This window comes from Canis aureus, chromosome 30, assembly GCF_053574225.1.
Source record: "Canis aureus isolate CA01 chromosome 30, VMU_Caureus_v.1.0, whole genome shotgun sequence".
In the NCBI taxonomy this organism is placed as follows: Eukaryota; Metazoa; Chordata; class Mammalia; order Carnivora; family Canidae; genus Canis; species Canis aureus.
Window position 1 is genome coordinate 39,978,575 of NC_135640.1, and position 22,959 is coordinate 40,001,533.

Genomic DNA, 22,959 nt, shown 5'->3' on the forward strand with positions numbered 1-22,959 from the left:
CTTGGCTGGGCACGCAGGGTGCACACACACATCCGGAGGTGGGGTGGGAGCTTTGCGCCCCCGTGATGTTGTCAATTATGATAAGCCTCGTTAGCGCTGGTCACCTGCTCTATATCACATCCCCGGAGTCAGTGACAATGTACTTAACAACGCTGTGTTGCGTGTTTGAAAGCTGCTTGGGAAGTAGGTATTGAAAGCCCTTATCAGGAGAAAACTGTATGTCCGGAAGCGGATGTTAACCAGATTTACTGCAGGGATCATTTTGCAGTCTATACAAATACCAGAGAAAAATATTTGACCTATAAAATGTGCTTTTTGAAAAATATTTTATTTATTTATTCATGAGAGACCCAGCCAGAGAGAGAGGCAGAGAGAGACACAGGCAGAGGGAGAAGCAGGGTCCCTGCGGGGGAAGCCGATGTGGGACTGGATCCCGGGACCCCGGTGTCACGCCCTGGGCCAAAAGCGGACCCAAATGTGATTTTCATCCTGTTCCTGGCACAGAGCTCCGGAAACGCTTGGGATTTCCTAAGGGGGCGGGGAGGGGAGCACGCATTGTCTTCTGTGATGTTAATGAGGTGACTTTGGAAAGCATCTCAGGGAAGGGCTGGCCCAGCATTAGGGTTACAACTTTGAGCCCCACCCCCTAAGCTCCAGGGAAGGAGAACCACTGGGGGTCGAAGCATCTCCACTGGCCTTTGACTCCATCCATTGTGTCTGTGCGACGACGAGGCCACCAGAAAAACCGCAAAAGGGGAGGGTTTGGAGCGCTTCAGGGCCGGGGAGCATGGGGTGGAGCTGTGGGGAGGGTGGGCCCGGCGGCACGGAAGCTCCACCCTTCCCCCCAGACCTCGCCTGGGCATCTCTTCCCTCTCTGGCTCTTGAGTCTGTCCCCTACTGCTAACCCAGTAACCTCGTAAGTGACCTGTTTCTCTGAGTTCTGTGAGCCGCTCTGGCTAATTATTCCGTCCCAAGGTGGGGGTGGTTGGAACCTCCGATCTGCAGCCAGTGGGTCAGGGCACAGGTGACACCGTGGGCTTGCGCGTGGCGTCTGCAGTGGGCCGGATGGGGGTGCGGTGTGTGCAGGAGCCAGCTGCCAGGCCTGAGCCTTCAGCCTGTGGCGTCGGGTGCTAGTTTGGGGGTACATGTGAGAGGACTGATTTAATTGCCCAGTATTGTGGAAGAAAACACACGTTGGGACTGGTCTCGGGGCCTCAGGTGCCTTCTTGCTTGTGGCATTGGTGGCACTGGGCCACCTTAGCGGCACGCTGGAAAAGGGGCTCCCCTGAAAGGACGGGGCACCTGGCTTCTGACATCCACCACCCCCCGTCGTGGCTCGCAGTGCAGGATGGAGCCTTCGAAGGGTCACTTAGAGTCGCTGATGCCAGGTCGGCCCAGCAAGGGGTGGCGTTTGCAGGGTGTTAGTGTCTCAGGGCCCCCGAAACCAAGTGTCCCGCACTCTCGGCGCCTTCGACCGCAGAGGCTTCTCGGCTCCTGGCCCTGGAGGCTGGAAGTCGGAGACCCAGGGTGTCGGCAGGGCTGGGGCCTTCCCAGACTGTGGAGGAGAGTCCTTCCTCGCCTCTTCCAGCGTCTGGTCCCCGCCCGCAGATGTGGCATTATTTGGGGAACATACCTCAGGGCGCTGTGATGGCTCTCAGGTTGCACAGGACCTGAATCCTGGCCGCAGGGTCACCCGCGACACGGGAGCAATTCCTGCAGGTTCTACAGGACGGTTGGACCACCGGCTCCTCCCCACGGCTCACAGAGTCCCTGGGCTTCAGCCAGGGACTGAGGGGAGGTCTAGACTCACATCTGGGAGTGGTCACACCTTACTTTCTCTTTCCTGGAAACTATGACAAAATCTCCGTGAACCAGATTTTTGACACGGTGTTGTGCTTTCAGGAGAAACACATTTCTTAATTAGTGTGGAAGGAAGCAGACTGTCCCCCCGCTGGCCTGAGTGGTCCTAGGGTTCAGGCCCAATCTTTGCACTTCTAGGCCAATAACCTTGAAGACCCAGCAGCAGGACGCCAGGTCAAAGGAGGACAAGTTGCAAACAGGTTGCAACTCCTCTGCAGAACCAGGCCCCGGGCAGGTCCGGGAGGCAAGGCCCCCAGGGCGGGGTAGGGGTGCTGACGCTGAGGTTCGGGCCCTCCCACCTGCAGAGCCGCCTCTGGGGATTGGCAGGGCTCCGGGGAAGTTCCAAACACGTGAAAAGCAGGAGGAACAAGCCCTGGGGGCGTGGGGGTGGTCTTCAAGATCCAGATGCAAAGTCTACCCTCCTTGATGGTAGCCCTCAGCAATGTGTTTTCTTTTCTTTCTTCTTTTTTTTTTTTTAAGATTAATTTAATTAATTTATTTCAGAAAGAGAAACTTTAAATACCCCACAAAGCCCCTGCATGTTTGCTCAGGTTCCCCAGGGTGCCCGGGCGCACAGTTTGGGAACCATCGCCTTAGGATCCTGGGTCATTCCTTCTCTTCACTTGCATGTCGTCCGGGGGGCTTACCTGTGACATAGGTCACCTTGTCACGAGTTGGGGGTGCCTTCGGCAGAGGGGTCACTGTCTCCATGGACCCAGCGGCAGGTCACTCCCTCGGGTCCCTCTGTCCCAGCTGCACCAGGACTGGGTGGATGGTGGACAGAGACACCAGGAGAGTCCAGATTGAGGGTGAGGGGGGAGACTGAGCTCAGGTGAGCCTTCTGAGCTTGTGCTGTCTGTGGCCTGGGTGGACAGACAGGCTGGGTTTTGTGACACGTCCTGGGGTCCAGCCGCACCCCTGCTCTGTCTCCTGCAGGGAAGGATGAGACCATCCAAAGATGAGGCCCTGTAGTGACCAAGGATGCAGGCAGAGTCTCAGGGATGATGTAAAGCAATTCCCTCGTCCCCCGACTGTTGTCCCTTGGGCCAGACTGCATGTCCTCAGGGGCCAGGGAGCCCTCCCCTCCGGTCGGCCTCCTCCTATCCTCGGCCTGGGTCCTCCTAGCGTCCCACCCTTTACCTACCCGGAGGACCCCTTCTTCCTCTGGCTGCTGGCTCAACCCCTGTAAGCAGATTCCAGCCCGTTCCCCCTGCAGGGTCTGGTTGGGAGTGGGGGCACGCAGGGTCCCCCTTGGGTGCTTTCCCACACGACGAGAGGGAAGGAGGGAAGGAAATCCGCTCTCTGGGGGCGGCCTCTGTGATCCCTGTGTCAGACGGGCCATCTTTCTCCTGCCCGTGCGTCTCCTCCCTGGCACGCTGTGCCATGCGTGCCCCCCTTTATCTTGTCCATCTCACCAGAGACAACTCCGTGCTGCTCACTTGATGGGATCGTGCTGCCTCCATCCTGCCGCGCACACGAATCCCGGGAGCGGTGTTTCTGCACTACCCGGGCCTCTCTCTGCACACCCGTGTCTTCAGCTGAGACCTCTCCTCCCGCTCCCGCCAGCTCCCACCAGGAAAGGCAGAGAACGCAGAGATTCCTAAAGACCATCACTCGCCTGCCCTGCTGTAAAATGCTCATAAAACTGTTACCGAAAATGGGTTCGCCCCTTGTTGGCCTCCGGGAGCCAAAGGGCACGACCAACCAAGCCAAAGAATAGGACAAGGACAAGAATAGTGTCCTTGGAGGAAGCAAAGGGGAACACGGGGGCTATTTCCCCAAGCAGCACGTCCTCAAACAACACAACTGGGCAAGGTTTAAGCTGGGGCGCTTGCATGTTCACGAGGGGGCGCGTGCAGTGGGGAGCGCAGCGTGCAATTGGGGCAAAAGCCATCTTTTTTTTTTTTCTCTTTTTTTTGGCTCCACAACCCAGCGTGGAGCCCAACGCAGGGCTTGAACTCAAGACCCTGAGATCAAGAGCCGGTGCTTAGCTGACTGAGCCACCCAGGCGCCCCAGGGGCAAAAGCCATGTTAAGCGCCAGAGTCGGGGTGCTGGGCGGCGGAAGCCATGGGGCCGGCCAGAGGCGACGCCGTCAGTTCTGTACCCCAGTTGGTCTGGCACCTGAGCACTCAGGGGGTTCGGATCCTGCAGTGACAGCTCAGGAGCGTGTTGGCCAATCTTTGTTTTGAGCCGACGCTGGGACCGATTGACTCCCTGATCCCACGAGGCTCTCTCCTGGCTTCGTAGTGGCTGCTGCTTCTTTCGTTCTTTTCTTGCCTTAAAATCCTAAACTACCGGGGTCTATTCTTGTGCAATTTCGACATATCCCAGGACCTTCCTGAAGAAGCGTGTTTTGGGGAAGTAGTGCTGGTCAGGCCTAGATCCGGGGTGGCCGGGGCCTAACATGACCTTTCTGATGTCAAGAAAGTTGTAGCTCAACTTCCTTTTCCTGGGGACCCTAAATTCTCACTTCTTGCAAAATCATAAAACGAGGATAAGACCTGATGAGACACTAGGGACCGGAGCCAAGGAGCACGGCAATGCCCACGACCCTAGACCACCCATGATTTGCTTGTGAGCCTCCTTGCTGCTAAGGGGGGTGCCCAGACGGATCGCATCCTTCACTCTTGAATGAAGGGGAGCACTCGATTCACCCGGAGAGCCAACTCCTCCAGCTTGACCCTCTGCAAAGTCGTTTATTGTGTATTTATATCACGGAGGTTAATAGAACTTAAATGATTTCCTTATGTAAACCGACGGATTTGTCCTTGAGGTCGGTTTTACCTAAAAAAAAAAAAAAAAGTGGAGACGTTTTACATGGTAGAATATTGTGATTTGTAAGAAACACATATTTGACCATCCAGATGACCAAAATATATTTCTCATATATATCTGGTCTCCGTCCACAGGTCTTGGCTCACAGCTCCAAAGACCATTAGAATTTCCTATGTGTTGAGAGTCCTAGAGGTATCTTCTGTTATATTGATGAAGGTGACCTCTGGCCCCCCACCCCAGGGCGGGTGCTGGTGCCCAGAGGGCCGGCCATGTGGGTGCAGGGTTGGAGCTTCCGGTCCCGCCCTCACCCCAACCTCCAGGGTGGGAGAGGGGCTGGAGGCTGGGTCACCCAGTGGCCCATGACTCAGTCAGTCCTGCCTGTGTAATGAAGGCTCCGTGAAACCCAAAAGGACTGGGTAGGGAGCTTCTAGGTCGGTGAGCTTGTGGGGGCGGGGGGTGGGTGCAGGGGAGGGCAGGGGAGCTCCCCGTCCTTTCCTGGGACCCCCACCCCCTTCACGTCTCTCCATCTGGCTGTTCGTTCATATATATCATCGATCACATCCTTTAGCAGGCTGGTTAGTAAGCGCTGCCCGGGGCTCTGTGAGCCGCTCCAGCAACGTGAAAGCAGGAGGCCGAGGAGCTCCAATCTGTGGCGTGGGGCAGAGGCTCATGTGGGAGCCGGGGGCGTGCGGCCGGCATCAGGAGGGGGGTGCGGGGTGGGCTCGGGGGACTGCGCCCTGCATATGGGGTCTGATGCCGTCTCCGGGCAGACAGGGTCGGAGCTGAGCCCTGCCGGTGTCTGAGAACTGCCTGGGTTTGCAGGGGGAGCCCCCACGTCGGAACCGGACCCGGGGAACCCGAAAAGAGCTGATGTCAGTGGGGCCAGGGTCGCAGGGTCTCTGAACTTGCTGAGGGGCAGGCGGAAGCGGCCGTCAGGTGAAACCAGGATTCTGCGGGGCAGCAGGATAAGGCAGGGACATGGTCGAGTGGAAAAGCATCAGATGCTGAAAACATCAAAGGCTCAAACTCAGAGACATGAAGGGCACCTGGAAGAAGGAAACTCCCCGTAGATACCCAGGAATTCGTGTTGGTCCCCAGTCAGAGGGAGGGATGCTCTGAGAGCCTCTTTCTGGAAAGCCAGCACCAGGCGATGCGGCTCTCCCGACAGGTGCACGACTGGGTTTGCTGCGCAGGAGATGCAGGCGGTGTGTTAGGAAGGGGGGCCGTCCACGCAGGACACCCACCACCGGGCCGGGCCGGCTGCGGGGGGGCACCTGGGCATCCTCAGCTCCTGAGTTTCTGCTCCACCGTCTGGTGCTCAACATTCACCCACGGGGGGACCGGAAGTGCTGGCACAGGATGCGAACAGCACGGGGTAGAACACGCGCAGGAAACCAGGGTGCTGGCGGTATAGACGAAGTGTCTCCTCCAGGGGAGCCTGTCATTGCCTGTAAGCAGAGGGCACGACCGAGCTCTGGCTCAGGGCACCAGCTGGCACAGGTGTGGACGGCCCTGGGAGTTCGCACACCTACCTGAGCCCTCGTGAGCGAGCCGCGAGTGGGACTGGCGGAGAGGGATGGCCCAGCGGGCACTGCTGGGGTCCCCAGGAGCAGGGCCCGTCCAGGGTGCTGGTGCCAGCGAATCCTGCCCTGGGACAGTGGCCTTTCCAGTCACTGCAGGGAAGGTAGCGGTCCCTTCCCTCGTTTGTTCATGTGGCCCGAGTCCAGGAGCACCTGCCGCCTGCCGCGTGCCCTGGAGCAGGGGGCTTGGCATGCAGAAGACAGTCCCTGCCGTCACGAGGTGACAGGTGACAATCAAGTAGAGAGCAAGTGACTTTGCAGGTGCACAGATGAAGGTAGAGGACATCTTCTACCCGAAGGCCTCCCGGGGCTTCCTCCCGCGGGGCTGGCCCCTCCGAACAGCGCCTTCCCTGCCTCCCTCGAGCCCAAACCCAAGTGTCAGGTCCAGTCCCAGCAATGCCAGGAAGGCCAGGGCCCCTTCCCCCCCAGACGAGCTGCCCCTGGACCCGGCTTTCCGAGCACCCCCTCCATGAGAAACGGGGAGCTTCGAAGGCGGAGAGACAAAGCCTGGCATGGAGCTTCCAGTGGCTCCTTTGCTGAACATTCAAAGCTTAAATTTTTTTTTTTTTTAAAGAACATAAAACAAGACAGAAATGGGCAGGCCTCCTCCCAGGGGCTCCCACGCAGCTGGGGAGGGAGCGGCCCCGAGACGCCTCGGTCCCGTGGGCCCGCACTGGGCCTGTCCTCCTGGGCCGGCGGGGCCTGGCCCGAGCCCGTAGCACACCACCGCTCTCGGCCCGCTGGCACCGCCACGCGTGTCACGGTGAAGACTGTGCAGGGCCGCCCCCACGGCGACTCTGGCCCCCAGGCCCCCGTCCAGTGCCGACGGGTGTCAAAACCAACCCTGGTTTCCGAGGATCCGATTTCCTGAAATCAGATCCTGAAGTTCATCCTCTGAGAGACGGTGCCGCCACTTGGTGTGCCAACCACGGAGTCTCCTTGCTTTTGCTCCGTCTCCCGCCCCCAGAAGCAGAGCCTAAGGCGGGAGCCCGTGCGCAGGTGTGTGGGGAGCGGGGTCTGGGCAAGTGCAGCCAACCCCAGGAGGGCGATGGGCCCCGTCGCGAGTGGGCCTCCAGGACCCGGGTAGGAACGTGCCCGGCTGAGGGGTGGGACAGAGGTGGTCACAGCCCCCAAGGGTCAGAGCTGGTCTCAGAGGGTTTACTCGGCTCCCCCGCAGCGTCGTGCATGCTGGGGAGCCGGGCAGGTGAGGGCAGATGAGGGCAGGTGAGGGCAGGTGCAGGCAGGTGGCCCACTGCGGCTTCAGGGAAGCCCCCAGCGCAGCTGCAGGGCTGGGCGGACCCAGGCAGGCGCCCGAGGGCCGCTCTGCAGGTGGTAGTGACCACTTCTGTGTCACACACACACACACACACACACACACACACCCGCCCTCCCCACCTGGGGGCGGGTGTCAGCCCCCACAGCTTAGCGGCCGGCCACCCCGCCCTTCCGCGACCTCACCTGTGAATGCGAGATCCCGGGGAGCACAGGGCGGTGGTGAGAATTCAGCGGGTCAGCGCGTACGTAGGGTGCAGAGAAGAACTCCAGGACGGAGAGAGTTCTGGGTCCCCGGGCCTGGTGGTGGTCGGCCCCAAACCTGGGACGCTGGCTTTGTGTGATCGCTGTGCCTCGCCGTGCCCTTGCCCCTTATCCATGCCACCTGCCCTCCTTACCTAGGCTCCGCTATGTGAGTAGTCATCACGTCACTCAACAGCTCACAGTGTCACCTGGCCCTCCGCCACACCCTCCCAATGCCCAGAGTCACACCAACCCTTTCCTATTCTCTGAGCTTATCCTGACCACAGGACCTTTGCACCTGCATTTCCTCTGCCTGCCAGCCAGCCCCCTCCAAGGTTCGCTCCTCTGCTCAGCGTATTTCCTGTTACAGGCACATCTTCAAAGAGAGCCTCCCCCCGCCCCCGGCTGCCCGGCTGCAGTCGTTCAGGGACAATTATTTCTAGTCTCGGGCCTGCCTTTCTTCCACACGCGCCATCATCACCGGGAGCTGTACTGTTGAAGCGTTCTTGGTTGGAAGGCTTGTTTGTCTGGGTGGGGGGGGGGCGTCTCCCTGCCCGAAAGTAGGGGCCAGAGGCGGACACCTTATCTGCATCCCCGTGCCTGAAAGCACACGACGCCTACTAGGTCCTCCTGTCACTCTGCTCAGGCCGCCATAAACGAAGTGCCGCCGTCCGGGTGGTTTAAAAAACAGTTTTATTTTCTCAAGGTCTTGGAGGACGGCAGTCCAAGCTCAAGGTGTGGAGGCGCCTCGGAGGCTTGTCTCCTCGGCGTGGAGACGGCCACCTTTCCACACGGCCGTCGCTCTGGTCCCGCTGTGCGCGTCCGTGTCCTAATCCCTCCCTCCAAGGACACCAGTCAGACGGGATCAGGGCCATCAGCCCCTAGGACCTCGTTTTGCCTTAACCACCTCTTTATTATTTTTAAAGATTTTATTTACTTATTCATGAGAGACCCAGAGAGGGGCAGAGACACAGGCAGAGGGAGAAGCAGGCTCCCTGCAGGGAACCCGACGTGGGACTCGATCCCAGGACCCCAGGATCATGACTTGGGCTGAAGGCGGCACTAAACTGCTGAGCCACCCAGGTGCCCCCTTGTCCCTGTTCTTATCATTAAGTCCCCAGTGGTGCCCATCAGCAGCCGCTGCTTAGTGACAACAGGTGTCCGTGGTGACACCGCTTCCTCCATGAAAGCAGATTCACCCCCCAGATCTAAACAACTTCACATAACTCACAAACAAGTGGATTTGAAACTATAGCAAACCGATACACAGCAGGTGTCCCCTTCCCCTGCCCCCCCCCAGCCCCAGAGGCCTCAGAGGCCTGTCCCCCCACCCAATCTGGCCTGTGTCTCCATGCAGGGGTGGGTTGTATGGGGCTGGGCCAGGCAGGGGCCGGCAAAGGTCCAGCCTGGGAGGGGACTGCTTGGGGACATTGAGCCACTCTGCACCCTGTGTCTTTGCAGAGCTCGCCGAGAAGACTTGGAGGTGCTGAGCAAGGGGGAGCGCTCCCACCGGCTCGGACTACGTGACCACTCATGTCTAAGGCCCACGGTTCTCGGCCATATCGGAGGCACAATGTGGTTATTCCCCGACAGCAACCAGAAAAAGAAATGAATTTTGTCCAGCAGCAGCCGCCGCCATCTGACGTGGCAGCAAGGCAAATGATGTATCCCCCAAACTGTCAGGTGGGAGTGCAGGATCCGGTTTATCTCGCCAAGGAGTTCAATTTGCTGACACTGAACCCCCAGCAACTAGAAGGAAGCAGGCACCAACAGATGGCAAAGGTAGGTCATGCAGAGGGGCTTCAGGAAGGCTGCGTTCCAGCTGCTGGCTGGAGGTGAGCACCCCAGCCACGACCGTAAACCCACCGAGTCTGGTCCAATCCCACCAGAAAAGCTGGTGCCCTGCCGTCTCCCAGGCACCTCCAACGAGCACCAGGGACATACCCAGACTCTGGGGCAACAAGCCTGGGGCTTCTGTTCCAGATGCTGGGGTCTCCCTCCCTGCGGGGGGAGCTTCTCCTGCAGCGTCTGTGGTCACAGGGCTATACGAGGCCATGCGGGGCCCCCATTGCTAACCCATGCCCCCCAACCCCTCCCCCGCGCGGCTGCCCAGGGGCTGCTGCTGGTCCTCCCTCTGGCCAGGAGCTCCCACCCCGGGTAGGGCCCCGCTCAGCGGGGCACCTCCAGCCCGGCCATCCCCACATCAGCAGGAGCAAAGCCCCTGCAGGAAGAGGAGCGGGAGGGGGTACTCCCTGAGGGGGGGACGGCCACCTCCTGTCTGCGTCCCGACGTCAAGACAGGCACCCATCCTGCCACAGCATCCCGACGACGAGGACGCTCCCCTCCGAGGCCAGGCTGCCAAGTGTGCCGTGCCTCTTCCAGGGCCCCGAGAAGAGCCTGTACAGCCAGTACGAGCAGAAGGTGCGCCCCTGCATCGACCTCATCGACTCCCTGCGGGCGCTGGGCGTGGAGCAGGACCTGGCCCTGCCGGCCATCGCCGTCATCGGGGACCAGAGCTCGGGCAAGAGCTCCGTGCTGGAGGCGCTGTCGGGGGTCGCCCTCCCCAGGGGCAGCGGTAAGCTCGTGGGCCACGGAGCACCCCTGGGGCACCAGCGGCTGCAGACAGGCCTGGGCAGGCTGAGGTGCCCAGCGCGTGGCCTGGGCTGGGCTGGGGGGGCCGGGGGGATCCCCGCTGCCCCTGGGTTTCAGACCCCCCCTTTGGCACCAGGTAGCTCTCGCTGGGCCTGTGTCAGTGGAGACGTTTTCCCAGTGGTCTCCGTGAGAGCGTGGAGACGTTTCTTGGATCACGTGGAGTTTGTAGAGTCTCGGGTGACATGTGAAGAATGTTCTAGATGTTTGGAAAAGTGATTAGCCTGGATCGTAGTGTGCTAAGACACACGGTTTTCCCTTATTTTTTTTTTTTAAGATTTTATATATTTATTCATGAGAGACACAGAGAGAGAGGCAGAGCCACACGCAGAGGGAGAAGCAGGCCCCATGCAGGGAGCCTGATGTGGGACTCGATCCCACGTCTCCAGGATCATGCCCTGAGCTGAGGGCAGATGCTCAACCACGGAGCCACCCAGGTGTCCCCACTGTTTTCCTTTAAGAAAATAATCAAGTGTGTGGAGTTAAGAGGCTGTCGTACATTTACAATTTAATGAAATAAAGAGAAAAGGCAGGGAGGAGACGGTACCCTCCAAGTGGGTTGGGGGGAGGCTCCATCCTGGTCCCTTCCCTTGGTCCCAGACCCGACCCGAACCCAGGGGTTGGGGGCCACCGATGCCGTCTCGCCTAGGCCGCCCCCAGGCACAGAGGAGGGCGTGGGGACCCCGGAGGGCTGCCCACCGGGCACCCCGGCCTGCACCCTCTCCCGGCCACTGGCAGCGGGTCCTTGAAGTCAGGGTGTCCTGTGAGGTCCTGCTCAGCCCTGCGGGCACCTGATGCATGAGAGAGGGAAGGTTTGGAGCAGTCGCTCCTCTGCTCTGCCCTGGGGTCAGCATCCTGGGCAGAGGTGCAGCTTGGTGGAGGGTCTGGAGGCCAGTGACACGTGTGGCTCTGGGCCTGTCCCCAGGCTGGAGGAGGAGACGATGCAGCCCTTAAAGGGCCAGCACATGGAGGACGCACGCAGTGCCCGGGGCTTCGCCCAAGAAGCTCTGGGCGGTTCCAGCCTTTCTGAGCTCGGGCTGCACACGGCGCCCTGAGAACACCCTTGACCCGCCTCCTTTGGATGTCTGGACTCTTGCCCTGGCTCTTGCTGCCTTCTCCCTGCACCCTCCGACCCCTGGGGTGAGGGGGCTTCGAGGTGGGGGGACAGATCCCACCGCTCCCACGTTTCCACCTGTCCTCTGCCCACAGTGGCCAGCTGGACAGGTGCAGGCCCCACGGCCAAAGCCGGAGGTGCGACTCCAGCCCAAGAGTCCTGGGGGGCCTCAGACACGCAGAGCCTCAGCTCACAGCATCGTGGCGGGGACTGTGGCCGTGGTGGCCTGCAGGCTCTGGGTGGCCACAGAGAACAGACCCCGGGGGCAGCTCCAAACGCCTCTGTCCTCGGACCTGCGACCCTCTGTGCCCGTCCAGTCCAGGCCCCCCAGTCTCGGTCCTGGCGAGGGACCGAGATTTCAGACGGGGACACTGGGGCAGGTCCTTTGGGGTGGTGGGGGAAGGGGGTGAGAGGAGGGGGCCCCGCGAACCATCCTGTTAAAGGGAACTTAGAATGTTCGGGACGCTGTCTCAGGAATCGTGACCCGGTGCCCGCTGGTGCTGAAGCTGAAGAGGGATCCGCACAAGGCGTGGAGGGGGAGGATCAGCTACCGCAAGACGGAGCTGCAGTTCCAGGACCCCTCCCAGGTGGAGAAGGAGATCCACCAAGGTAGGAGGCCCGGGTTTCTGCAGGTGCGGCTCCGGGGCCGCTCGCTCCCCGTCCTGGCCTCTTCTCTGCCTCCTGGTCCTCGGGCTTCTTGGTCCCCACCAGCGAGCCCGCTGCCTTTCCTTCCAGGCTCTTCCACGGGCTGCTCCTCCTGCCTCGCACGCTGCCCCCTCCTGCGGGAAGTGCCCCCCGCAGGACTCCCTGCTGTCCTGGTCACCGCTGTCCCGCTGTCCCGAGGCCCTGCTCTGGAGAGCATAAAAGCGCATTATTAAGCCAGGAGCAGGCCTTTCGGAATGCGGGGTGGGGTGGGGGGTCCTGTGACTGGTAACAAACACAGCTTGCGAGGGCGAGGCCTTCCCGTCACTCCCCGGAGCTCAGCTCCCCGAGAATCCCATGTCCCAGGGCCTCAGATGGCTCAGCAGAGGGATCTCATCCAAAGGGCAGACATCCTGCCCCCAATTCCTGTGCTCACCCCTGAATGTAGATGACCACCCCCAGGGCTCTTGCAGCCCTGATACTCCAGGCCTCACTGCCTGTTCCACGGGGGTCTGGGGCTCACTCCAAGAAGTGGAGGAGGCAGGGAGGTGGTGAGGACAGAGGCCACCCTCGGGGACAAGGCCAGGGGACTGGGGAGCATTGTCCTTATGTCTCCATGCTCCCCCCCGAGTGGGTGACCAGCAACCCCTATGTCCTTGGCATGTGTGTCCCACAAATCCTGATATTCACCATCGAAACCTCCCCTCCCCTAGACCATCCATCTCAGTTCTGATTTCCCCAAGCCGTCCAGCCCCCGGCCCCTCGGTGTGGCCCCCGATCTGCAGCAGCAACACTGCCTGGGGGCTCGTTGGCCCTGCAGTCTCCGGGAGACACCCCAGACCTGCCAGGTCAGGACCTGGACTTTAACCAGGCTCCCAGATGGGCCACACGCACGCGGAGTGCGAGAACCCGTGCCCAGAGCATGGCCACCTGCGTGACTGGGGGGCCCAGCGCAGTCATCCTGCAAGACCCCTCGGTTCAGAATCACTAAGAATTTCAAGACCGTGAAAGCAGATTAGTAAACCAGGAGGGGACCCTTCCGAACTCAGGGCTCCCCCATAACCGCTCGGGCCCCGTGTGCATGAAGCAGGGGCTGGCTCTGAGGTGTGTGCCCAAGACATCTTAGCTGGTCCCTGTCGTGGTTGTGAAGTTGACAGCCTGTGGGAAGACTCCAGCGTCCCTACAGGGGGCTGCTCCCAGGAAGGGGCAAGATACCCTTGGTGTGTCTGGTGGCCGCTACCTGCCCGAGGGACGTCACTGTGAGTGACAGGCAAGCCAGGTGCATGCACAGCGGGGCACCTGGGGAGTGATGGGGGGAGTGGGGCGGGGGAGACATGCTCAGCTCTGCCTCCATGTCCTCCTTCCGGCCTTGGGATGTGCTCTGCGAAGCCCTGGGGTGGAGATCCCCAGGATCCCCATCTGCATGTCACTTCTCGGCACACTGAGCCTCGGCTTGCAGGGGTGCTGGAAGCTCCCCATCGATGGCACTGAGGGGCCCTCTTTGCTGACACTTGAGTTTTCATTACAACTGTGTGTGCCTTCGGACATCGGACCCAGGGACCCTGTCCACCCATTGGCCACGCTCTGGGAGGGCGGAAACCGTCCTCTTGCACCAGCAGAGCTCGAGGCCAGCTCAAAAAGAAAAATTTGTTCTGTCTTTGAACCCTATTACCTCTACGGGGGTGCTTGGTGTCCTCAGGACAGGTGAGCTTCCCCCAGGGTAAGCCACGCCAGAGAAAGCAGGCGGCGGTCACGATGTACTTATTGCTGGTCACACGCCACGCCATCATTTCCACCCTATCTATCTTTAGGCAGAGGTCCCTATGTCCAGCCCCCATGCAGGGCTTCACCGTTTGGAGGGAAGAGTGGGGAAGAATTTGTGGAAATTATTAACACTCACAGGAAAATATTAAAAAGCATAAAGAGAGAGACTAGAACCCATCCGTATCCCATTGTGAACATATTGGTATGTTTTCCTCCAGACTTTCAGGGAGGCTGATGTGTTCAATAGCCCCCGAAGTGGCCCCAGAGACCCCTACAACTGCTATTCCTCCGACAGGTCATTAACCTGGACTCTGGGTTTCCCCTCTCTTGGCCTCCACAGCTCAGAACATCATAGCTGGGCAGGGACTTGGCATCAGCCATGAGCTCATCAGTCTTGAGATCACCTCCCCTGAGGTCCCCGATCTGACCCTCATTGACCTCCCCGGCATCACCAGGGTGGCTGTGGGAAATCAGCCCCAGGACATCGGAGTGCGGGTAGGCCTTCTGGAACTTGGGAATGGGCCAAGCTGAAGATGGGGAGACTTCTGGGTCTTCGTGGGGAGCCCCGGGGGCTTTGGACTGCCTCCCTTGTGGTGTTGGTTGACCGGAGACGTACGCACTCTTCCTTTATGTCGTTTGGTTTTTGTTGTTGTTTTTTGGTATCAGATCAAGGCACTCATCAAGAATTACATCCAGAAGCAAGAGACGATCAACCTGGTGGTGGTCCCCTGCAACGTGGACATCGCCACCACGGAGGCGCTGAGCATGGCTCAGGAGGTGGACCCCAATGGAGACAGGACCATAGGTAAGAAGACAGAACCAAGCTTCCAGAGGACGGGAGGGAGGGGGAGCCTTCTTATATATTTAGAAGGTCCTAGAATGTAGCACTATTAGAGGCAAGTGCTGTTCCCAGCAGGAGCTCCGTGGGCTCAGGGTGCATTCGCACACCGCGGGTGGGTATCTCCACCCACAGCCAGGGTTAGATGCGTGGCCAGAATTTGGAGGTTCTCCACCCTCCTTCCTCTCGTCCCCCGTTTGCATTCACAAACCATTCCGGATGTGGGGCAAGAACTGCCTTATCTGTTTCCCACAACGGTCGGGAAAGGAGAAAGAGCCTGGCCCACCAGCTCCACCATTCCGCAGGTAAGGTTGTTGCCACCTGACGTGGAAAAGACCTTCCTACAGACCTCAGTGGACATTCTACTGGGCTGATGTTGGGGTGCCGGAGTCTGCAGGATTTGTATTCAAGCGGAACTCTTCGCGGGGAGCTAGGTTCTCTTAAATTTCTTTAAAAAAAAAAAAAGTCACCCTAGAAGGCATTACAGGGAACTCGGTTTAAGAGTGCGCACTGTCTGGGGTTCGAATCCTTAATCTAGCACCTACTGGCTGTGTATCCTTGGGTAATATATTTAACCTCTCCTGGCCTCACTGTCTTCATCCATGAAATGGGACTAACAGTCCTATGTGCTGGGTGGTTGGGAGGACTCCATGAAGATGGTACTCAGGTCTGGGCACGTAGAGTTTTCTCAGCAACTGATAGCTGCTATTTCTTTATTAGTGATATTATCACTCAGCATCACTTCTTCACCGATCATCCCGCCTACCCAGAGAGCTGACCCTCCTGCAGATTTGCAGGTCATTCCCCTGACTAAACGCATACTCGGCTTATAATTGCCTTTCCTGCGCCTTCCCAAATAAAGGCCTGGTTTTCCAGTAAGGTTGGAAATGAATATGAGGGGCACACACCTCATGAATAATGTTTCACTCTACGCTAGACCACGCTTGTGCCCCGTTCTCTGTCAACTTCTCCAAGCATCACCAACACACCGCACCAGAGAGAACACTCAGGCTTTGGGTCACCCCGGTCATTGTAGGGCCCACGCTCTTTGTCCTCTCTCAATCCTAGGTCAGGAGGGATGGCTCACCGATGGCCACGGTAGGTAACATCATCGGTTTAGTAGGGTCAGCTAGCTGGATATTGGTATCTTTACAGGAGGGCGGCGACTGGGAGTTAGTGGATGAATGCGGAGTTTCAGTTCTGCAAGAAGAAAACCAATCCTGGCAGAGGGGGTTGCACAACAATGAGTAACTGGATGCCACTGAACTGTTCCCTTTCAAATGGCCCAAACGGTCGCTTTGATGTTACGCGGACTTTGCCACAATTTTTAAAGACACACAGTTGTTTAAAAACAGGATAACTTAAGGTGGAGTGAAGGAGGAAGCATCCTATTCTCATTAGTTGAGTTGTTCTCCTGCCCCCACGCGTTAGGTGTATTTTGCCACAATTTTTTAAAAAGAGAGCCGAATGACTATCTATACCGTACTTCCAAAGGGTGAAAACAGAACAAGTGTGACCACCACCGTAGCAGTGGTTTACATGACACCAAGCTTCGGGAAGGACTGTGAGCCAGGATGTTCGCAGGTGGTCCGCGAGGCGGGTCCTCCACCTTCCACTGCTAAGTGCACATTGTCTACTCGGCCCACTCCGGTGGGACTCCTGTGGCCACCATGGCACACAGGTGGCATTTGTTAAGGTCACCGATGCCCTCCATGCCAACAAACCTGCCGTCGCTCCTCAGTCCCCATCTTTCTCCACCTCGGACACGGTCAGACGGCTCACCACTGCTTCCTTCTTGCCATCTCTCCATCCTTCGCCTTAACGCACAGCCTCTTGGCTTCAGGGTCACGACGCGTGCTCCGTCTCCTCCTTCACCGGCCACCGGACGTCACATTCTTAGTCTTGTCCGGGTGTCTCTTCATTTCTCTGACCTCGAAATATCGGAAACCCAAAACTTGCTTCGGAGATCTCCCCTCTATCACACGTGCTCCTTAGGCGAGCTGATCCGGCCACGGCTTTGAGTCCGTCTGTATGCTGGCAACTCCCAGATCTAAATTTGTGACCCTTACCTTTCCCTAGGCTTGATGTCTCCACTTGGATGTCTATTAAATGTCTCCAGGGTAATGTGACCACAACACAACCCCCGATACCCCGCGCTTCCTCAATTCATCTCTCTCCCATGGCTTCTCCACCTCACTCACAGCACCACACCTGCCAGTTCTAGAACCAAGTCTGACTCACACGTGACTCCTCCTTCCCCCGCTTCCATGGCTAATTCAGCTGGAGTCCTGGTGACTGTCTCCAAAACTAATACCAAGTCTGTCCACTGCTCTCCATCTGCATAGTCACCACTAGACCAGGCCCCCATCATCTCTTGCCTGGGCGACTCACACCTCTTCCTATAGTCTCCAGGCACTCACCTTGCCCACAGTGCACCCTCCACTGGTTTTTAAATAGGTAAACAAAGTCAGGCCCCTCCTCTGCTTCTACACTAATGTTACCACCTCACATTCATAAACCATAAACCCAAAGCCTTCCGTGACCTGGCTCCCTATGCCTCTCTGATCGTGGTTGTCATCGCTTCTGCTTTGCCCACTGGTCTCCATTGTAGCTGTCATCTCCAGGGCCTGGACTGCTCTTTCTGCATCCTCGCAGGGCTGGCTCCTTCCTCTCCTGCAGATCTCAGCTTGCCTTGTCCACCCAACCCAACACTGCACCATGCCCCCCTGCCTGCGCTCGTTGACCAACACATGACTGGATTTTAACTCTCTGCCTAGCACTTCTCAATATCAGATACTTTCTCTTTGTTTCTTGTATATTACTGGACTAATTTATGTGGCTTTTACCCACTAGAAGGTGAGAGGATAGCCACGAAATTAGAGACTTGCAGTCTTGTTCACTGCCACTTTCTCAATACCTAAAGCAGTGTACTTAATAAGCATTTTTAAAATTCAATAGGAATATGTAATCTACTCAGGAAAGAGTTTAAAAAGAAGAAAACTAAGGCATCTAAAAGTTATTGACAGTGCCTTTCTCCATGGCCCAGGAGTTGGGACCCTAGGTGATGCTCATGTGCGGAGGCTGTCGATGGAGGCATGAGATTTTCCCTGCTTGAGTTCTTGGCTTCAAACTGAGGCACTGGGTGAGAAGACCCCCTGACTCCAGAGAGGGGGAGAACTCATTGCAAGCCTCACTCTTTATTATCTGCCTAGTTTATCTCAGAATATAGTTCAGCGATCTAGGCTTTCCTGAATGACCGCTGGCTCCAAGGAGGGGTCCTCTCCTCTACTGATGGAAGGTTGCAGGTGCAGGTTCAGAGACCTGTCGGCTCCTGTGGGAACACGATGGTCTGTGTGCACACAAATCTTTTAATGAACATAAGCTATGCTCTTAATGACAACCTTTGGTAATAGGAAGGCAAAACAGAGAAAGAGAGAGAGACAGAGAGAGAGAGAGAGAAGTTCAACTGCTTGGGTGCCAGGAAGGTTTCAGGAAATGAGAGACCAGATGGCCAGACTTAACCACAAATCAAAAACAAGGACAAAGATAGTAGAAGATGACATTAGATTTCCACCCTAAACAGACAAAAAAAAAAAAAAAAAACCCCAAAAAAAACAAAACAAAAAAAACACAACGTAGTGGCAATCTGACACCTCCAGAACACGAATAGAAATAGATACTCAGAATTCAAAGCTTTCAATCCAATCTAAGTGGGAGGGTGTGGGGACAGATGGGAGAGACGGAGGCAGAGAAGACGATGTCCGAGGAGACACCCACCCACACGAAGAGGGCAGAGTGAGTCTGTGACAGGACACGCTAGAGGGGGACACAGACACCCCCCACCCTGTACAGCAGGGGATGAGCTGCTGCGGGGAATAGGGTGGAGCCGCTAAGTTCTGAGGCCGCATGCCACCAGGTGTCTGGCACCCAGACACGTTTGTTCAATAGGTTATATGAGGAAATGGTTGGGTTGAGCGAGTGGGAGAGCAAATAAAGACGCAGATCCGAGGGATGGCCGTGGAACGCACGAATGCGGTTTCAGGCACGGGGCCATCAGAGCTCCAGAGGGCTCCACGGGTCTTGGCCGAAGAAGGATCCCAGAGCCTGGCAGCGTTCAAGCACATCTGAGGACCAGACTGACCTTTGCCACTGTCTTTGGCTTCTCACGTCACAGGAGTCCTGACCAAACCAGATCTAGTGGACAGGGGCACCGAAAAGACCGTGGTGAACGTGGCGCAGAACCTCATATACCATCTCCAGAAGGGCTACATGATAGTGAGGTGCCGGGGCCAGGAGGAGATCACAAACCAGCTGAGTCTGGCCGAGGCAACCGAGAAGGAAAGGATGTTCTTCCAAACACATCCGTATTTCAGGTGAGCTTCTTTAGGACAATCCCAGGACGGCCGTCCAGAACCGGCCACGTGGCTGCCAAGTTACAGAGAGAAGCGTGTGCAATTTCTGTGTCCACCTTGACTCTGGGGCGGGGACCAAGAATTTGTGTCTCTGTCAGGTCCCTAGTCGAGCCCAGTGTTGCTGGGGCAGGGACCCACACTCGGAGCATCCCCCACCCCCAAGGTCCCTGGGAAAGCGAAGTCCTGGACAAGAAAGCGCATCGACGTGCTTTTATGCTCGTGCTTCGAATGTAAATCCTTGAGTTCCCACGTGTCGGGACTCAGCCCTCGCATGACAAGCCCTCCGAGCAGCGCTCCTGTGGCATCCTCGCTGACTCGTGTACATCAACACCCTGCAGCCAGACCTCCTGGTGTATGGATGGCCCTGGCCAAGCTCCTGAACCTCCTGTGCCCTTAAAATCGGTTGTTCACGGATTCGGAACATGACTCTTTGTAAAGCCCTTAGAACAGTGCCCGCTGCTTACTAAGCGCCATGTGCATTTTTTAAAATTTGATTTTAAAATGTTCTTGTGGCAAGAACGCTTAACCTCTCAACATATTTTTTAAGTGCACAGTTGCGTCTTGTTGACTACAGGCACCATGTTGGCCAGCAACCTCTAGAACTTATTCATCCTGCACAACTGAAATATTGCCCCTGGTGATGAGCAAGTCCCTATTTCCTATTTCCCCTCCCCCAAGCCCTGGCCACCACCATCCCACTCTCTGGTTCTAGGAGTTTGGCTAGTGTAGACAGATCATGTAAGCGCCATCAGACAGTATTTGCCCTTCTGTGACTGGCTTATTTTACTCCACGTAATATTTTCAAGATTCTTGCCTGTTGTAGCCGATGTCAGAATGTCCTGCTTGTGTGTATTTTCTTTATCCTTTCATCCACCCGTGGACACTTAGGTGGTTTCCACATCTTGTGAATGGCGCTGTAACACACGTCGGGGTGCTAATAGCTCTTTGAGATCTTGATTTCAGATATTTTGGATAAATACCCAGAAGTGGGATTGCTGGATCATATGGAAGTTCCATATTTCAATTTTTTGAGAAATGTCTACACTGCTTTCCACAGCGGCTCCACCATTTTTGCATTCCCATCAGCAGTGAACAAGGGCTCAAGTTTTTCCACGTCCTTGCTGACACTTGTGGGGTTTTTTTGATAACATTCATCCTAAGAGATGTGAAGTGGTGCTTTTGATTTGCATTCTCCAGATGACGAGTGGTGTTGGGCATTTTTTCATGTCCCTGTTGACCCTCTGGGTGTCTTCTTTGAAGAAACCTCTGTTCAAGTATTGAGTCATTTTTAATTGGGTTTTTAGGGTTTTATTGTTGTTGTCAATGTTGAATTGTGGGAGTTCTTTGTATATTTTGGAAACTGGCACCTTATCAGTTATACAGTTCACATGTACCTTCTCCCATTTTGGAGGTTGCTTTTCCCTTTGTTGGATGTCTCCATTGATCTGGAGAAGCTTTTTAGTTGATATAACCCACTTATCTGTTTCTGCTTTTGTTGATTGTATTTTTGGTGCCATATCCATGAAATCATTTCCAAGATCAGTATCATGAAGATTTTCCCCTGATGTTTTCTTCTAAGAGTTTTTTTTCCCCAAGACTTTATTTGAGAGAGAGAGAGAGCATGAGAAGGGGGGAGAGGCACAGAGAGAGAGAGGGATAAGCAGACTCCCCACTGAGTGTGGAGCCCAATGTGGGGCTCAATACCACAATCCTGAGATCATGATCTGGGCTGAAGTTAGGAGTCAGACACTCAACTGACTGAGCCAGCAAGGCACCCATCTTCTGAAAGTTTTACAATCTCAGATCTTAAATTCAAGTCTTTTTTTTTTTTTTTTTAGAGCACATGTGTAAGTGCAAGCAGGGGAGGGGCAGAGGGAGAGGGAGAGAGAATCTTAAGCAGGCTCCATGCTCAGCACAGGGCTCAGTCCCACAACCCTGAGATCATGACTTGAGCTGAAATCAAGAAAGAGCCTGACGCCTAACTGACTGAGCCACCCAGGCACCTCCTACATTCAAGCCTTCAATCACACTATTGTGTAATAGTGTAACATATGGATCCAGTTGCATTCTTTTGCACGTGGCTGTCCAGTTATCCCATCATCATACAGCAAAGAGAGGTTTTCCCACCATCAAAGACCAGTTAACTGCATGTGTGAGGGTTTATTTCTGGGCTCACCGTCCTCTTCCATTGTTGGTCTGTATGTCTGTCTTTATGCGAGCACCATATGGTTTTAATTACGGTAGCTTTGTAATATATATATTTGAAATCAGGAAGTATAATGCCTCCAGCTTTTTTTTTTTTTCCAGCTTTTTTCTTCTTCATCAAGATTGATTTGGCTATTCAGAAATAATTACTTGTTACAAGAAAGAAAATACTAGTTTGGGCAAGTCACTTATCCTCTATGAAGTGAAGTTTGTTTTGTTTTCCTGTAGGTAAAAAAACGCCTTACCCTGTGAGTTTATTGAGATGATAAAAAAGAAAAGAAATGTAACTCTCTAGCACCATGCTTGCTTAGGTTTGGGCTAAGCCATCATTAGCATTTGTATTTTTTTTTTTTTTTTTTTTTTTTTAGCACTTGTATTTCTAATGCACTACGTGGCTTTTCTGATGGCATGTGTCACTGCAGGGAGCTGATAAAGCCCAGAATAGGAAAAATGAGCATATAGGTTGTGGATCTTAGAAATAAAACAGTGAATTCTTTTTTTTAGCAAAAGCGAATTTATTTGGCAATAACAGAGAGTTGCCATTTGCGGGGAACAAACTCTGGCAAAACCATAGGCAAGTCCAACAAACAAAGGAGAGGAATGTTATTTTATGGAGAAGATGGAGGAAATCGGGCTCTTTTGAACTCGGTCCACGGGAGAAACGCAAGCGTTTATAGTGCTGATGGCTTTTCCTTGGCTGAATTGCAAGGGCGGTCGATTGCTTGCAGGAGAGGCAGTGCACCACATCCTTTCCTGCTGGGGTCTGTAGTTGATGCTTGTCCCCTGTTGAGTCTTCTGCTGGGCCCGGCAGTGACACTTCTTGGACAGTCGCGTGGCATGGGATCTCCCCCTCTGGCCTCCCGACTCTGTGTCAGCGAGGTCTCCCTGACAGTATCAAGACCAGCATCTTTCCTGAACGCCTGTGTCTCCTGTCTTGTCTCAGAGCTCTCCTGGAGGAAGGAAAGGCCACGGTGCCCTGTCTGGCGGAAAGACTTACCAAGGAGCTCATCTTGCACATCAATGTGAGTCAGCGGGTTGGATCGTGAGTCGTAAAAATGACAGCCTAGCCAAGTCCCTCCATCATGAGATGGCTGAGACACCCACTGAGCTGCCCACACACGCCACGAGACCAGCACATTCTGAAAACCAAATCACTCATGGGCAGAGGTTCCCAGTAGAGCTTCCAAAACCTGGAAGCAACCGCTGTGTGATGTTGAAGCCAATTGCTGAATCAGTCCATTTGGAGAAGTAGCAAGGGAAGGAGGGAAACTGTAAGCCGGTTTAGAAGGGTAAGAGGAATGAACACTGACTTAGCAAAGATATCCTTTTGCAATATATTGGTTAACACTTTGTTGACCTTGAAAATGAAATAGCCAGTTATTTTAGCAGCAGGTCAAACAAAAGCAAGGAATTCTTCTGAGCCAGGAAGCACATACTCCCAACAGTGTTTGGTTGGAAGGGACCAGTGGTTCTCAAACTGCACACACAAGAGTCACCTGGAAAGCTTATTTAAATTCAGATTTCTGGGTCCCCATCCAAGTTTCTGAACCAGTAAATCTAGGGGGTGGGGGCAATGATTTTGCATTCCTAACTTCCCAGGTGAT

At 55.7% G+C, this 22,959-nt stretch overlaps 1 protein-coding gene across 3 annotated transcripts in view; it reads left to right on the forward strand.

Moving 5' to 3' along the window:
* The window catches only part of MX2 (MX dynamin like GTPase 2), a 32,622-nt gene that overhangs the window by 404 nt on the left and 9,259 nt on the right, over window positions 1-22,959 (forward strand). For all 3 annotated transcript variants that reach the window (XM_077879274.1, XM_077879273.1, XM_077879272.1), the window contains exons 2-8: window positions 9,193-9,513; window positions 10,114-10,306; window positions 11,969-12,103; window positions 14,241-14,395; window positions 14,567-14,705; window positions 18,913-19,111; window positions 22,299-22,377. In XM_077879274.1, the coding sequence (XP_077735400.1) occupies window positions 9,265-9,513; window positions 10,114-10,306; window positions 11,969-12,103; window positions 14,241-14,395; window positions 14,567-14,705; window positions 18,913-19,111; window positions 22,299-22,377 (1,149 nt within the window). In that variant the 5' untranslated portion in view covers window positions 9,193-9,264. The remainder of the gene's footprint in view (window positions 1-9,192; window positions 9,514-10,113; window positions 10,307-11,968; window positions 12,104-14,240; window positions 14,396-14,566; window positions 14,706-18,912; window positions 19,112-22,298; window positions 22,378-22,959) is intronic.